Below are 17,274 nucleotides of genomic sequence, written 5' to 3'. Positions count from 1 at the left end.
TGATAGTCAATTTCCATGAATATTCTATGTGTACTGAAAAGAACATATATCTTTTTGTATCTTTTTAGATAGATTAGATCAAGTTTATTAATTTTAGGGGCTCACATTTTCCATATAGTTACTAACTTTTTGCCCCCTTCGTCTACCAGTTTCTAAAAACAGTATTTTAAAATTGCCCACATTAAGTAAGTGAGTAGGTCAGATTTGCCTTATAAATTTTTGCTTTATAGAATTCAAAGTTATGTAGATAGATACATTTAAACTTAATAATATCATCTTTTACTATTGTTACATATTGTCATTTTGTAGTCTTATTAGTGCTTTATGCTTTATATTCTTTATTACCCAATGTTAACACTGCTATAGCAGCTTTCTTTGAATAGGCCTGTATATTTATTTTCATTCCCTTATTTGAAAAATTCTATGTTGGTTTTGTTTCAGGAATGTCTCCTCTAAAAATGTTGCTAGATATTTTTTTTTAAAAATTCAATGTGATAATTTCTATCTTTTAATAATTATTTTAATCAAATTACATTTATTGTAATTATTTTTATATTTGGGCTTATTTTTACCATATATTCTCTTTGCTCCTTTTTCTTTTCTCCTGCTTTCATTTGGATTTAAAATTTTTTCTGTGATCACTTTTTATTTCCCTACTGCTGCTTTGGGAACCCAAGATTGCATTCCTATTTATTTAGAATTTACTCTGAAATTTTAACATACATTTCCTAATAAAGACTGTAGTTCCTCCATATTTGTCTTCTCCCTCCTGAGTAAGACAATACTCGGCATACTTTCACTACTCTGCATCTCCATCTTGCCCCAGCTAGTTTTTTAAATTGCTAGCTTAGTTTAACCTCTTTTTTAAATTAAAAATAAAAGCTCATTTAAAAATAACCAATAGTTAAATAAAGTTACTGACATATTTTACCTATTTCTATGTTCACTATTATTTCTTGTATTCTCTACAGTACCTCTATGTTCACTTTTCTTTTGGCTGAAGTACACAGTGAGGAACAGAGCTGGAACTCAAATGTGTGCTTGCCTCCAAAGTCCTTGCTCCCGACCACAACAATTTACTGGTTACAGATACAGAGAAAGGTATTCTGTGTGCATGGGGCAGGGAGTGGATGGAGCCAGGCAGATGGAGAGAAGGAGGGGACGTGGAAGATGTCTTGAGAGATGTCACGATAGTTCTGACACTATCTGCTGGAAGATGGGATTCATATAACAGAAAAGCAAAGATAACAAACTCATGAGTCATGAATATAATACAGGGAATAATAAACATGGGGAATTAAGGGTGTAGTTGTAAGTCAAGGGGCTTGGACCAGAAAGGGAAGGCGTAGCTACACCCATTTAAGGCCTGTGTAAGAATGGCAGAGGGATTCCCAGCACCTAGGTACGGCCCCCCCATATAACAGGTGCTCAGGAATATCTGCAAGGAAGAAAAGAAAGGATGGAAATGGGAAAGGGAAGGGAGGAAATAAAATGAGAAAAGGAAGAAGGTAATAAGGAAGTAGGAAGAAAAGGAAAGGAAAAGAATTAAAAGGCACAAGAAAGCAAATGAAAAGAAGAATCTCTTTTTTTTAAGTTTTATATGCATTGTATATTTGGAAGCAGGGTAAAAAAAAAAAAAGACAAAAGATGGGAATCACACTGTTAACAATGTTTCCTTAGGATAGAAGGTGAATGACTTCTACATTTAAATTTTATGCCCATCAGCAATATTTTTAAGGTTTTTTTCCAGTGAGTATATATTGTTTGTAAGTATAGATTTAAAAAATAAGACTCAGCAATAGCAAAAGGGAAATGTACAGAGAATATTAAAGAACCACCTGATGTGGCTTGTTGTGAAGCGCCCTCAGGTAAGCTCATCTCCACTCATCCCCCAGCACGGCAGCCTCAGGGACTCCCTGCTGGTCCAGGAGCAGAGACCATGTCTCTTGCCACCTCAAGCCCATTAATCTCCTACAAGTCCAGGCCCCAAAAGGGAGAGAAATTCCATTATTGGACTTCCTCTCCTCTTAAAGCCACCTGTCAAATTCCAGGTGGCCTTGGTATTGGTTGGCCTTGCATTGTCCTAGGTGGCCTGACTGCCTTTAAGATTCAATGCCCTCGCCTACAGGTCCTTCACTTCAGTCTCAAGTGAGTAACCCTATTAGAATAATATAAGCCAAGTGTCTACATAATAAAGACACATTATTTACAATCTCAAAAAAGACTCTCCCTTCACAGATTGCAGCTCATGAAAATAGAGAGAATGCTTCCCCCTTTTTTAAATTGTTCATGGTTTTCTTATTTCTCTAAGACTGACAGAAGTTCAGTCCCTTGAAGGAAACTGTGACAGACAAGTCCCCTAACCCCTTATGACCTAGAACCATTCTCTGTAATCTTGTTTTACTTACATAAGCCAATCTGTGTTTTGTCCATAAAAATAAACTCTTATAAGGAGCATAGGTTTTACAGCTCAAGAGACACAGATAAAAGGGTGATAAACCAAAAGTTGTCTATTACTTCCTTAAGACAGGCTTTTTCAACCTTAGCACTATTGACATTCTGGGCCAGATAATTGAGGGGGTTGTCCTGTGCTTTATAGAATGTTTAGCAGCATCCCTGGCCTCTATCTCCGGTAAAACACCCCCCCACACACACACACACAGGTTGTGTCAACCAAAAATGCCTCCGGGCATTTAATCATTAAATGGCTCCCAAAAATATGGGGTCCAAAATTTCCCCTGGTTGAGAATCACTGATGTAATGCCAAGTTGCAAAAACAGCCTAGTTTATTTCTCTACAAATAGGAATATATGTTTTGCACACTCACAGGTATTTGGAGTTTTATATGTGTTAAACCATCTCTTGTAATGAGAAGAATTTGCTTGCAATGCCAATGGCAAAGGAGAGAAAAGCAAGATGACAGACAAAATTACATTCCAAAGCTTCATGCCATATTATGAAGAACACTAAAATCACATTTATATTCAGAAAAATAAAAATATAAACAATTAGATGTGTGCAGTGACCCTAATTTATGGATGTTTTCCTTATATTCTATAACTCCAGATAATTCTCAGCATAGTTCAGAGATGAAACCATCCAAAAAACTGACTCTAGTTCATCATACCATGTAATAGGATACCGTATCACCACACTTTAATTTTAATTTTTTTGTTTGTTTTTGTTGTTTTTTGGGGGGGGGTATTTTTAGAGGCAGGTACTGGGGATTGAATCACCACACTTTATAATTCAGTACTATAGTTTAAGGAAAAGGAATGCCTGAGGCTGCCTGGACTAACATTAAAATGCTGAATATATGTGATTCTATGAAAGTCAACTGGCATCTTTCCATTGTATTCCAAAGACAGAATGAGAAAAAATTTTTTGGTGAAATCAGGAATTATGTTAATACCAGACTCCAAGGGCCTCTATAATCTTGCTATTAACTTGGGAATATTAGTGATAATTACTCAGCAAGAAAATACAGCTAAAATGTATTTGGGAGGTGGGTGGGTAAGCACTTATTGATAAAGTTGGCTTTCATATGCACTTGCTGGAGATTGCTTCAAATTTAAGTACTCAAATACTGTTCTTTTTTATGTATATATTATAGTTTCATGGAAAAAAATTTATACTGCGTTTTACTTTATATTCCATTTTAGATTTCGATAGTTGGGCTGAATAAATTTGAAATGTAATTGAATGACCAAAGGATAAAAATATCCTTTACGGGCTTGGAACAGTTCGATCTATCATTACAATATAAAAGAAAAGAATGAATTCACACTTAAAATAGGTTAATGGGATTAGAAATTTGTCCTCCTATTTTACGCTACCCTCTCTCCTCCAGCCCACTTGCCGGAAGAATTTCAAATGCAATTCCCCTGGAATCTACAGGTTTAACAGGCTAACTGGCAGTTACCATTCTTGCTACTAGCTGATTCTACTGAGTCTATATCTTAAAAAACACTTTTTGTTGTGTTGTTTCTGCACAATTTCCTGACATTATAGAAAAAAATCAACTGACATGGGAATTGGAAGGGAAAAGCAATCTGAGTTGACTTTTGCAGCAATGTCCGAAGTATTGTTTTCCCCTTTCGAGATTTAAATTCAAACAAAAACATTCTTCTGTACTTCTAAAGAAAAAAATGAGCAATAACTTCTGAAATGTGTGCTAAGCCAAATGAACTCATTACTGTGTTATGAAGTAGTTTAACACACTCTGATCAAACTATTAGCTGGGCAAATATAAATATGCTATGGTAATATCACAATGTAAGCAAACCTGACTGGCCTATGCTAATAGGTACTAAGACATAAAAAATGTCAAAGTATTAGGATATTTGAAGAAAAGCCAAATGCCTTTATTATTCCTCAGAAATGGCATTCTCTCAACTCCTCTGTACATATGAATAAATATCCTAAATGCAAAGAAATCTTACAAGTTTATTCTGATTCTTTTGTGAAGTTAGTTAAAAATTAATGAACAAGAAATTAAAGAGAAGCTGCTGTAATAAAATTAGAGCATTCTAACTGAAAAACAATTATAATGAAACTACTTGCACTCTCACAGAATTATAAACATTTTTCAGGGGATATTGTGTAATACAATTTTTTAAACAAAGCTTTCTTCTTATTATTCTTGAGACTTAAACACTGCAGGTTTATTTCACATTTAAAAAATACATTTATTCAAGTAAGAGCTTTACTTTCTCAGAAAAAGAACTCTGTGATTTAAAGTAACATGTGGAATACTTAGATTTTTCTTCAAACACATTTTAGGCTTCATCTTTCACCTGAGAGGCTTAGTTTCCAACTATGCATAATTAACAGAAAATTGTGTCGAAATGATAGTTTTAATTAATTCTGGGAATTTAACCAGTCCTATTTCAGATTTACCCAGTTCTTTGCACAGAACTGGAAAGATACCAACAGTTTGTAAATTTGTTCACCGATTTCCCACTGTTTTCACCTCCTCTCAAAATTATGTTCATATTTCACAGAAGTGAAAGCAATTAGCTTAACTCTTCTCCTGAAAGAGAGATCATTTTTGAAAGAATAAAAGTTCCCTTTCTAGTTCTAGATATTTCATCAAACAAAACCTCTAACTCTAAGAGCCAACTTTAGGGCTTTCACTAAGAATCCCCTCTGCAGCAGGTTGGCTCAGACTCGCAAACTTGAACTGTGCAGACACTGAAGTGGCTCTCCGTTACACTGGGGAAGAAAGAATAGACATGTCACAGCTGCCTACACCAGCTTCCTTCCCAGGGGCACACTTGCAGGCTCTATCAAGCTCAATCACTTTGTACAGCAACTGGGATCCCAGGCAGGGGCGAGGAATCCCAGAGCAGCTTAGATTTCTTCCAGGACTACAGCAAGAAGTAAGACCACTTCAAGAGTAACTGCTTATTTCCAACAATTTTGTGGCTCTAGGCTAAAAAAAAAGTGATGAAGAACAACATCGTAGTGAGAGAAAATAAAAGATGTTTCATATTTTTAAGATTTCAAGCTACTTACAAGAGGTCTTGCTTGGATCTTTATTATGAAAATCCTGTAACTATGCTATAACTCTTTATTCCTAACCAATTTTTCATTTGAGGGGCAGGGAGAGGATGGTCAAGTTGAAGGAGCATAGAACTTAATTAACAGTCAATTCAACAATTGTAATGTAACCCATTCACTGCAGGGTTTTAAAGGAACGAGGTGTGTATGACAGTGATATCATGTTTAAAGGTACTACACTCCTCCATTTTACAGCGGGGTGCATTCTCACAAGCTCTTCTGAACATTTTAAAGACTAACATAACTGTATTAGTGATACGGTGTGACTGAAGACAAGCAGAGAATATTCTTCCCTACTTGAGGATAACTGATGCCATGGCAGATGCCATCATCTTGGGCTAAATCACAAAGGAAGGAGCCAAAAACACAGAGTTCTATTAAAATAACAGAAATATACAAATGACCATTTGCCACAAAATTATGCTTTTATACTAATCTTCTTCTTCTAGGGTAGTAAAAGACAATATGTAGATGCATGTTTTGAGTAATTTTTGTAATATCTTGAATTTATAGTACTGTTATACTCATTCATTTTTACTTGGTTAGAAAACCATTATTATAACTGCATAAGAGCACTTGCAAGAATTTACCAGATATAATCATGAAAACAATAACGATGATGTTACAATTTACTGTGGAATTGCTATGATTCAAGCACTGTGCTGAGAGCTTTAGATACAGCACCTCATTTACCACCACTACCTCCTCATGAAATTAGCCTTATTTTATAGATGAAGAAATTGACTTTTAAGGTCACTGAGCTAGTAAATGGTACAGCCAGAATTTAAACTTTTTGACTCTATACTCCACGTGCTAGTTATTATTCTCTACTGACTTTATTGAAAAATCACATTTATACATTAATTTTGAATATTTTAGGAATTTTAAAATCAGTTTTAAGGGTTTATACTGTCATTAAGTTGTGCTATTTAGGAAAAAAATAGCCTTTCTACATGAGATGTTAGTTAAATATCACTTATATTGCCTATAATCCCTTTTTCTTCTCTAATGGCTGATTTTTAATAGCCAGAAAAAGCCTCATTTCCACCTAGAGTATTAATAATGTTTTCATATTCTAAGTATTTTAAGTTCCAGATGCCTGCCTTTCTGTTTCAGGTTGACCCTCAAGACTGTAGTCAAACAGCTAATAGACAATTAAATTTATTTTACATAACAGATACTGAGGCATATAAACACTAAATCACGCCTGAAAACGTACAATAAGAAAACTTATTCACACCAGTGATAAAATATCAAGTAAAAAAAACTTCAAAGCTTCAAAAGGCCTTTGTTTATAGTTCAACAATATTCCTCCAAGACAATGCAATACACCACAGCAAAGAGGAATATATGAGGCAGAAGTTGTTGACATATGGGGTGTGCATAGAACTTCTGGTTAATGGAAGTTCCAAGATGTATAAATAAAAAATGATGTGTGAGTTGGTGGAAAAAACTGTAAGGCAAGTCAATTTTTTAATTAAAAAATTATGTAGCATAAACAATGTTAATGAGCCAAAAGTCCCATGAGATTAGGGCTGTAGCTGCTTCATTTTAACATTCCATTCACTTTTCATACGTGTATATCCACTCACTTGAAACACCTCAAGTACAACCCTCTTCGTAAAATACAGAGTTTTGAAGATTTTCTTTGTCCTGTTCTTAGTAGCTCACTATTTTCTTCTCAAGTTGTCAACTTGATGATATATGACATTAAAAAAAAAAAAAGCCCTAAAATCCTTAAATGGATCACCAGAAAATAAATACCTGGAAGTTCTTCATAAATTTCATCATCAATTGGCTGGCTGCTGGCTGGTGAACTGCTGATTGGTAGAGAATGGTCCACATCATCATACAATTCTCCTCTTTCATCATCATCCTCAGGAATGACATCAGACCCCATATCTATGAAACATGTTTCATGAAGTAAAATTTTAAAGACTGCAAAAGAGATTTTCAAAACCCTATTTCCTAACTCAGTGCAGCCCTGAAGTCACAATATCGCTGTAAGCTATCTCATTAACTTAAATGTTTAAAAAAGAAATTGATTCTTGCAAAAGTATGTGAATTTCAAAGTTTCCAAGTGGTACTTGTAGAAAAGATGCTTTTATTAATCTGAAGTGAATAGTCTGTATTAATACCAGTCAGGTTTCCTTGGTCATTTTTCACAGAAGTCGATAAGCTTCTGTATGTGAAAATCCACATCATTCAGTTATTCAGCACTGAAAGACTGCAATAACTCGTTCAATTGATTGTTCTTACCTTGTAATACAAATCTCAGCTGCTGTACCCATTCTTCGGCATCTTTGGGAGAAGCTGCTGTGAACTAATAAAAAACAAACAATAGCAACAAAAATCACCACAGTAGAAATGAAAGGTATATTGCGTTCTTTTCATTTCTTTAAGACCATTAGTAATTCTTTGCATGTCTAGTACTACTTTTCTTGCAAGGATGCTTCTTATAATGTACAGTTAATTTTGACAAATTTATGTAATTGAAGCAGTGGATGATGGATTTGAAACTCTGATCAGCAGCTGGCAGCTGTGCAGGAAAAAAAGCTGCTTCTCTTCATCAATGTCAAAGACAGAACTGATGAACAAAATTTGCCCTTGACAATTAGAAGACACCCATGAATTTCTTTAGACTGCTGGGTACAGTTTTCTTAAAAATGTTCTTGTCAGATTCCAACACACTACCTGACAACTTAATTAACTGGCTTTCAACTGCAATCTCAGATATTTAAAACTTATTAAATGTACATTCCATATTGATGCTAGCTGATAGCTCTTGAATTGCAGAGCTGATACGTGCCTTTACCTTCATTTTCTCTCACAACCCTAAGCAATACAGTATGCATTAATGCTCTGATATTTTTCTTCTGATAATTTTACTCTTTCTGCCATGTAATCCTTTTAAGAAAGCACACAGTTCTATTAAAATAGATATAAAATGCAACATGTGAAGTAATTGATAAATTACATATTCACTTGTTCTCTTACAAGAAGATATCACTTGAACTAATCTGAAATTTTTCTTTAAAAAAATTTATTTCCTCTTACATGAATGTTTAATGTATAAAAACCAGCATTTATTATTATTATTAACATGTCAGTGACAGTTTTTTTTTTAACAAAATGTTAATGTCTTTATAAAAGAAATCAGGACATTTTATCAACTTAATTTCAAAGCAACATTAAAAACTCCAACCTGATAGATACGTTTATCAGGAGCAGAGATTTCAAAACAGCAATCTTTCTTTCCATCCTTCCTAAGAGTGTTATTCATTCTGATATTGTAGCCATCTATTGCAAATTCACCTTTCTGTTGTTTGTCTGTTGAAGATAAAGCGAAAGTTAGAATTTCAATTACTATAATGAATATAAATGCCCAGTCGATTATCTTTTATTTAGGTTTATTGTGAGTTCTTGAGGCCCTTAATATATTTATATATTGACTGAATTTCTATGAGAAAGATTTAGTATGTAGCATTTCCCAAAATTATTTTTTCATGGAACCTTTTTGTCACAGAATATTTTATGGAACTGGTATTCCTAGAACATATTATGCCAAATGCCTAACTAGAAAAATAATATAGAGGAAAAGGTATTAAAATAATAATGGTTAAGCACAGTTGGTTCTTCTAAAATTCTCAAAGAAAACGAAGTCATCCATTCACTCATTGAACAAATTTATGCTGAGTGTAAAACAAGAGCATTGTAGGTATGGTGAGACAAGAGCTAGTAACACCACACCAGATCTTTCCCATCTTCCCACTGAAACACACCCCCTCAGTACACACTCCCACACACAATACAAATTTAACTGCTCCAGGAATTTTAGTCAATGATCCACACACACTGCAAAAGGATTTAATTTTCACTATTAAAAATGGAAGTAGTTGGAAGCAAAGTATCAAAGCTATACAGAACAACTGATTTCCTTAAACTTCCCAGGAAAAAAACCCCAGGATTTTCAAGGACCAGATGGAGGAAGGAAGCTCCCCTGCTGCACAAAGACTCAATCGCTCTACTCACTTAGTCTATCTCATCTAAAGCCCAGGCTTTCTACCTCTAGTCTGGGTCTAAAATTCTTAGCAGTAGAACATGAGTGGGGATGGAAAAGCACAAGGAATGGGAGATTATGTCTGGAAATACAAAATCAGCATCACAAAGACTGAATTTGGAAAAGCTTTGAGGAGCAGGATACCTTCTTGTGCTAAGATTATCTGGAAATAAGACAACCAGGCAACAGAGCTACTTTAAACAAAACTCTCAGAAATATGCTATGGGCCATGTTTCAGATGTTCTGTTAGCATCTAAGGGGAGGATGTGAGCAGCCTCTAGTCAGATGAACCAGAGAGAAGCCACTAATCCAATCTAGAGGTAAGCAATTCCAGATTATAGAGACTAGGATATCTGGTATATCCTTGTCCAGAGATAAGTAAAAGAAAAAGCCAACAAATGAAGACAAGTGTCATAAAAATGTTATGCAATACAGAAACTTAACATAGCACTCAAGATGAAGAAAGCAAGAACAATCTATGAGAAAAAGAAACAAACTTTAGACAATTAATTGCTTTACATCTTTTATAAAGTTGAAACAGATTCTTGAAAAGATGAAAGATGAAACCATGTAATATAAAATAAAAAGAGAAATGGCTGAGACAGGTAGAAATTGGAATGGAGCTAGTAAAATAAGGGGGAAATTCTGTATAAAGGAATAGAAAATGCAGAGCAAGACAAATAATGTATTAAAGTGATAAAAAGTTGAAAATTTTGGACACTGTTAAAAAATGAGATCAGATATACCTTTAAAAAACTCCCTCAGTTAGTAGAAAAAAAAGAGTAAGGGAAAAAACGGATAAAAGGAAATATAATGAATATGGAGGACTGATAAAAATACAACATAAGAAAAAAAAAGGGTATCCTAGAAGAAGAGTAACATATAAAACAGTGCCAATAATTAAAGATATAATGGAAGAAAACCTCATTCCATCAAAGAAAGACCTAAGACTTGTTGTTTAACCAAATAAAAATAATAAGAAGAAACAAATACCTAGGCCTATTTGGCTGATTATTGAGTATTTGAGGATAAATAATCACATAAACATCTAAGTAGAGATAGAAGTATGGTAACAGAAAGGCTGAAGAGAACGAAGAGAAATTCATAATTTTTTCTTAGTAGCTTTTGCAAATCCATAACCATAAAGTAACCATATTTCCAATTCAGCCAACATGAGATAGGAAGTTCAGCTTATGAAATGAATGGGCAGACAAGGTAAGGCTGAGTTTCTGCTCTTTCCCCGTCACATTAGCATCTCTTCAAAGCACAGACAAAAGGGCAAATCTGAGCATCACAGCAATCCATAGCAATTTACATACAGGTTAGGTCCACAGCGCTTTCTGGGACAGTTTCAAAGACACTTGTTGACTTGAGATTGAGACAGATTGTTAAAAATAGTTACACGCTAATCAAAGAGGAAATGAAGTCATATAAGGTCATTTATCCAGACTAATAAAATATTTTACCTAAGTGAACTTCCCAAAGAGTAGAAGTTTATTCTTTTTAAGTGCCAAAACTCTTTAAAATATTGGTTTTTATAATGGAAAATTTCTGAAATACATACTTCCCTGACTTCTCAAACAATTCTTATAAACATAATTTAACATTTTCTTGATGATCTAGCAGTATGAATTTGAGTATTACTATTTATAGTATGTTATAACACACTGATGCCCTCAGGATTTTTGAGTGTTTGTTCCTCTATTATATTTCCCTCAGCTTCTATTTCACACTTTAACCTTGCCTATATCATGCTGTTTGAATTTAATGTCTACAGAACTGTAGGCTGCCAGGAGAAACTAGATAATGAAATCTATTAAATCAGTAACTTAATTTTACACAATTCTAATTCAGTAGGTTCAAGATAAAAAAGGAGTTGGCTCTAATCTCATACAAAACAAAATGCATGAGGTTAATGATAGCTATTTCCCCCTACTTTTTCACTGGCTTTAGGTTTGCAACTGTGTTCTGGGGTTTTTAAGTGCCAAAAAGATGAATCACATTTGCTGAGCTCCTTTTATATGCCAGAAATTTAATATAGCCTATCTCATATATACCTTGTAATAATTCTGAGACAGAGAAGGTATTTATTATATCCCCAGCTCTGATGGGGGAAAAAACCCCTTAAAATAATCAACTTGCTCACAGCCACACAACCAAAGTGGTCAAAGCCAGGACTCTAACGTAAGTCTGATTCTAAAACCTTGCATTTTCAACCGTTTCACACTGTCTCCTAGAAAGATGTTTCTCAAATTGTATTTCAAGAATCACATATCTCAGAAGCATTTTGTATGCTTGTTAAAAATGCAAAAATGCCTACCACTCTGCACTTGTTGTATAGCAATCTCTGAGGGTGGGTCTAGGAAACCAAGATTTTAGCAAGCACCCCAGCTGATTTTGATACACACTAATGTTTGAAAAATCAGCATTCTAGAACATGTAATTTATGAAATCTCAGTAGGGATGATACACAGTATCTTGCATTTCCTCCTGCAACTTGGGCCCAACTTTCTCAGCTTGCTTTCTGAGCTCCTACACCTTTGCCATCTCTTATAAACAGCCATGATGGGTTAGGTTCTAAATCCTGCTCTTTTCCGGCTTTATAGTTTTCACTGGGCAACTTCACCCCATCCCAGAGATTAAATTCCTATCAATATGCTTGTGACTCATAATTCTTTATCTTTAGTCCAGCTTCAGAATTAAATCTTCACCTGCTCACCATACATGTTTCATCTCTTGATTGTCCTGTAGGCACAATGAATAACATGCCCACAATGGAGATCATCTCATCGCCACTGCAGTACCTGTGAGCTTTCCTGTCGTGTCCTCCTTCTCAATAAGTGGCACCTCTGTTAACTGAAGACCCCAAACCAGAAAACTAAGCATCATTCTCATTTCTCCCTTTCCTTCATCAACTGCCCCCACATTCTCTCTCTCCACCCCACCACCACCTACCAAGAGCCAAACTAGACCTATTTTTCTTGCAAATATGCTTGCCTTTTCTCTTCTTTGTTGGCTCTCAGAAAATATGCCTAAACCACTCTCCTATTATTTTAAACATAGTAAAACATAGCAACTAAATAATTCTAAATCATTTAGCATCCCTGTAAGTTGTGAGCATTTGTCATTTTAGGATCCCCAGCATCTAAGTATCTTTCCTATTTTAGTCCTGAGATCACCAGGGGGCAGAGCCAGCTTCCTTCCACAGAAGCTGGACAGAGGCTAGATTTCCCCTGTTCCAGATCAGTCAAGCAGATGTTCCAGCCTTGGACCTAAGTCTGAACTGACTAACAAAAGAATCAGGGGAGAATTCAGAATCCACTCCTAATTGCATTCACCAATTAGTGGCAGTGCACAATGGCAACACCACAAGTCCTGGCATGGCAGGGACAGCAGTGTGTCCCAATCAAGACTGTCCCTGGAGATGAGGACTGAGCTGAAGTTCCAGCCACCTCACCTCCCTTAGTCCTTGCCTGCTTTTCTGAACCTGGTTGTTTAGCCTTCCCATTAATTCTGTCTGACAACTGATACTCTCCCAATAATTTCTTTTTCTGTGTAAACAAAGTTGGTTTCTGTTATTATATACCAAAAATGCTAATTTGGTACAAATGGCTAGCAAACAGAAAAATATTAAATTTGTTCAGAAATGTCTGATAGTATCTACTTCTTATATTTAACAAGGCCTTCCTCTCTGAGTTAGTAACTCATATTATTTCCATAAGTATTAATGCTCACCAGTAGGGAAGAGGGAAATATACCCCTGAATACTAAACCCTTTCATTAAACTTTATCCAATTGATTAGTAAGTTATTTTAGGCCCTCAGTTAAAGTCACATAAGCATTTTCCTTGCTTAGCTGCCAATGCTAATTCAGCCACTTGAAGTATATTTCTGGTGCTTTGAGTTTTACTGTGAGGAAATACCAAATTATTACTATTTTAAGTGAAATACTATAAGCTATATATATTTATTAATTAAGGGCCCCAAGCGGCTCTGAATAGTAAACACAAGCAATATTTATGGGCCCAAAGGGAAGCACTCTAGTTAGAATTAGAAGTTTGGTTCATAAGATTTGGTAGCAGGAAATTTTAGGTATTTCCAAAATCTTTTTTTTTTTTCTCCTTTAAAATAAAAGTATACTGCAAGCATAAAAATCAAGTGTTTTTTACTTACAGCCACACGTTTTCAACCACAGGAATAAACTTAATTAAAAAACAATGTAGTATAAGATAGCAGTGAATGGAGAATAAATTACTGGCATTTTTGTAGAACAGGAATTTAAAGCCCTGTTTCTATTTTTTTTTTTTTTTTTTGGCTATACACCATATTCCTCTACAACTGAAATTTAGATCATAATTATGATATGGTCTGTTAGACTACTGCAACATATAACTACTGTTAACATAAACATCACACCAAGAATACCTTAATGTCCTATACATGTTATCCTCTCAGAGCCTCCAACGATAATTAGGAAATAAATGATCCTGCTGCTGCGTATGCAACAGGAGAATGTAGAAACAGATATCTAAGGTAACCTGCAGCTCCTTCATGCATTTCACCACATGATGTAATAAATAACTTTTGATACACATTTAGAATGACTTGGTAGGACCAAGGCTACCTGTGGCTGTCATATACTAGATGGCGCTAGAATTTCCTTTAATTGGGGACTGGGGGTAGGGGCAGCAAAACTCCTTTAGTGGGAAGAAAAGAGATACTACAAACTAGCCACTCCCCCCTTATAAGTGGGAGGAGATAAGGTTCATAAGGCAGATTCAAGATCATACAGAGGTTAAACAGAAAAAGGGAAAGCAGAGTGTGCAACAGGTTCCTGAATGGGCCATCGTTCACAGGAATGTTGGAAGGGCTGGTAAAAACCAAGCTGTGGGAAAAGCATTGCTTTGGGTGGAGAGGAGTCTGCACTAGCGCCTCTCAGCAGCCCTGTGCTAACCTCTCTTGCCTAGGCTAGCTCCCTGTCCTCCTAAGGGATCCTGCTGACCCCGCTACTGTTCATTCTGATTTATCCCCCACAACACTATCACAATTACTTCTAAAAGCCAATTCTGGTCACAGAGCCCTATGCTTAAAAGCCACATTCAAGATAAAGAACTTAATAAGGCCCTTATTCTCCTAAGGCTCTTATCAACCTGATCCTAACTCACTTTTTTAGCCTTTTGTACCCCCTCCCATCACTCACTGAATGCTCTGCCTTGATTCCAACTTTGACCACATCCAAGGCCTTCTGAAACTCATAGTTTCTGCTATTCTGCTGTCTGGAATGTCCATTTTACCCTTTTTCATCCAACAAACTCCTACTCATTCTTTAAGGCCCAATGAAGATTCCTCTCCACTAAGAAGTATCCCCTAACTCTCCTAGGCAATTAGCCATCTCTCACTTGTGATCCTATGGTATTTTATTTAAATCAATTACTGTACTGCACTGAAATTACTTACCAAGCTCCTACCTATCCCATGACTTCCTCTCTTCCTTTTATTGATACCCACACAACTCAAACTGTAAATACCTCTAAGGCAGGATTATCTTTGGATCCCCAGTGCCTAGTGTCTACCAAGTATCCAATGTTTATCAAATTAAAAAATGAATAAATGAGTGAGTGAAGGACTACCTTGATGGCAGTTTGAACATCTAGGACCTAAGAAGTTTGATAAATGAGATTCATGACAATCAAAAGAAGAGGAAAAAGATGAAAGGAAGGATGTGATTTCATTAGTGACACATTAAGATATATATATCTTATGTATATATAACTTAAAGGCCCCAAGTGGCCATGAATAATAAATACAGATAATATTTATGGGTACAAAAGTAAGTGCATTATTTACCCTAGAGGCTGGAACTACTCTTTCTAAGCCACTATTATCTCGATGGGTCAAAATGTTTTTGGTAGAAAATGTAAACTACATATCTGTCAAACAGTAACAAAGTACAGTTTCACCTAGTAAGTGGTATCAACTTCTTCTGTGCCTTTATAATCAATTTATCTACATCCTACTTAGTTGGAGGATTACAGTTCTCATATATCTAGATAGCTCTCTTCAAAGTTTAGGTAAATGGTTCACACATCCAGTAAACAACGTTGTAGAAATCAGCTGATTTCCCAAAAGAAAATTGAAATTTCATGTGACATGTACATTTTCTTAGAAAGAAAAAGACACAAAAGGAGGAAATTAGGATCATGCCAAACAAGCAATTAAAAGCAGTCTAAAGATAGATTTTCCTCCCCCCGGAGTCCCTAAAAGCAGAACCAGCCAAGAACGCCAAAGAACCACTAAAAACAGATAAGAAATCTCAATGGAAACAGGAGGCTTCATAGTGACAGACAGGTAAGAATTTAAGGAAATATAAACCAGATCTTCAAAGATCCACATAAAAAAAAGGAATGCTAGAATAGCATTTTAAAAAAGCTGTGGTGGTAAGGTGGCTAAATGGACCACGGAGTACTTAAAATACAAATTACAAAGAATATTATTACCATAAGGTTTTACCAAATACGAATAAAAATGGGAATTTAGCACCTCCTCAAAATAACTAGAATTTATTTATAGAATATTAGCCTTTGAAATAAACATAAACACTTCTTAGATTTGGGGGAAACTCTTGCTAATCTTTGACCTTTGTATATACCAGTTAGAACTAGGAGTGGAGAAAACAGACATTTGAATTCATTGATTTTTGAAGAAATTAGAAATGAGAAGCCTAAATAAACCAAAGTCACAAGGATTTGAAACCTCCCTCCCCTAGTCCTATGAAACAGGAGACATTTCTTCATGGAAAAGTAAAATTCTGACCTCAATTCACAATACTGCACAAAGTTATATTTCTGTAATAGTTACACATGTTTAGGACCTAAGATAATCATAACTGAACCTGGACTCTAAATTTTCTGACAAAATCACCTACTTAACTAAAGCTTAGCAGAAGAAAGAAGGCTGCCTGTTGATAATTGTTTAGCTTACACTTCACTGATGCCATTATTACATATGAACATATTGTAAATTAGTGACAGAATGCAAACTAGCCACTAAATCAATACTTAATGTGATAATCCCATTAGCCAAAAGGTGAAACCAACTTCCAGGAGCATGCATGTATTTCAAGTGTATTTGAAATACAATAGCTGTATCTGTCTGATTTTATAATAAAGAAAAAAACCTAAAAACTACAAATAATGTTAAATGAAACATAAACTTCTAGACAACACTGATAAGTAACAATTCACGGGAAAGTTTATATTCAGTGATACTGGACTTTTATGTCTTTTTTCTCCTTAAGTGTCCTTTCTAGAAATGAATGTTAGCTATTTCTATATAACTCTTACTTTATAATATCCAACCTCTCACCTGCTTTTCCTAGAAAAATAAAACAAAAATAAGAAAGCTTATATTTTTTAAATTTCAGTATTTTATGGCTGTATTTGTTCAAATAATGAACTTAAAATTATGTGAACTATGACAAGAGATTTATTAATCAGCAAATGAAGTTACAAAACGGTTCTTATTGTTTCTAAATTAATATAGTAGTAACAGTGGTTAAGAGCATGGACTCTAACCATTATGTCTAGGTTCACATCTCCAAACTGCCATTTACCAGCTTTGTGACCTTGAAAAAGTTACCTAACCTATCCGTCC

The 17,274-nt window shown here is 35.1% G+C and overlaps 1 protein-coding gene across 6 annotated transcripts in view; it reads right to left on the bottom strand.

The window, feature by feature from the left end:
• The window catches only part of SKAP2 (src kinase associated phosphoprotein 2), a 290,965-nt gene that overhangs the window by 42,980 nt on the left and 230,711 nt on the right, over positions 1–17,274 (bottom strand). For all 6 annotated transcript variants that reach the window (XM_032483822.1, XM_032483823.1, XM_032483824.1 and 3 more), the window contains 3 exons: positions 8,768–8,892; positions 7,822–7,885; positions 7,327–7,464 (listed from right to left, as the gene is read on the bottom strand). In XM_032483822.1, the coding sequence (XP_032339713.1) occupies positions 7,327–7,464; positions 7,822–7,885; positions 8,768–8,892 (327 nt within the window). The remainder of the gene's footprint in view (positions 1–7,326; positions 7,465–7,821; positions 7,886–8,767; positions 8,893–17,274) is intronic.

This window comes from Camelus ferus, chromosome 7 (genome assembly GCF_009834535.1).
Source record: "Camelus ferus isolate YT-003-E chromosome 7, BCGSAC_Cfer_1.0, whole genome shotgun sequence".
Lineage (NCBI taxonomy): Eukaryota > Metazoa > Chordata > Mammalia > Artiodactyla > Camelidae > Camelus > Camelus ferus.
The sequence above is the reverse complement of the archived record's forward strand: the minus strand, read 5'-3'. Positions and strand labels throughout refer to the sequence as shown.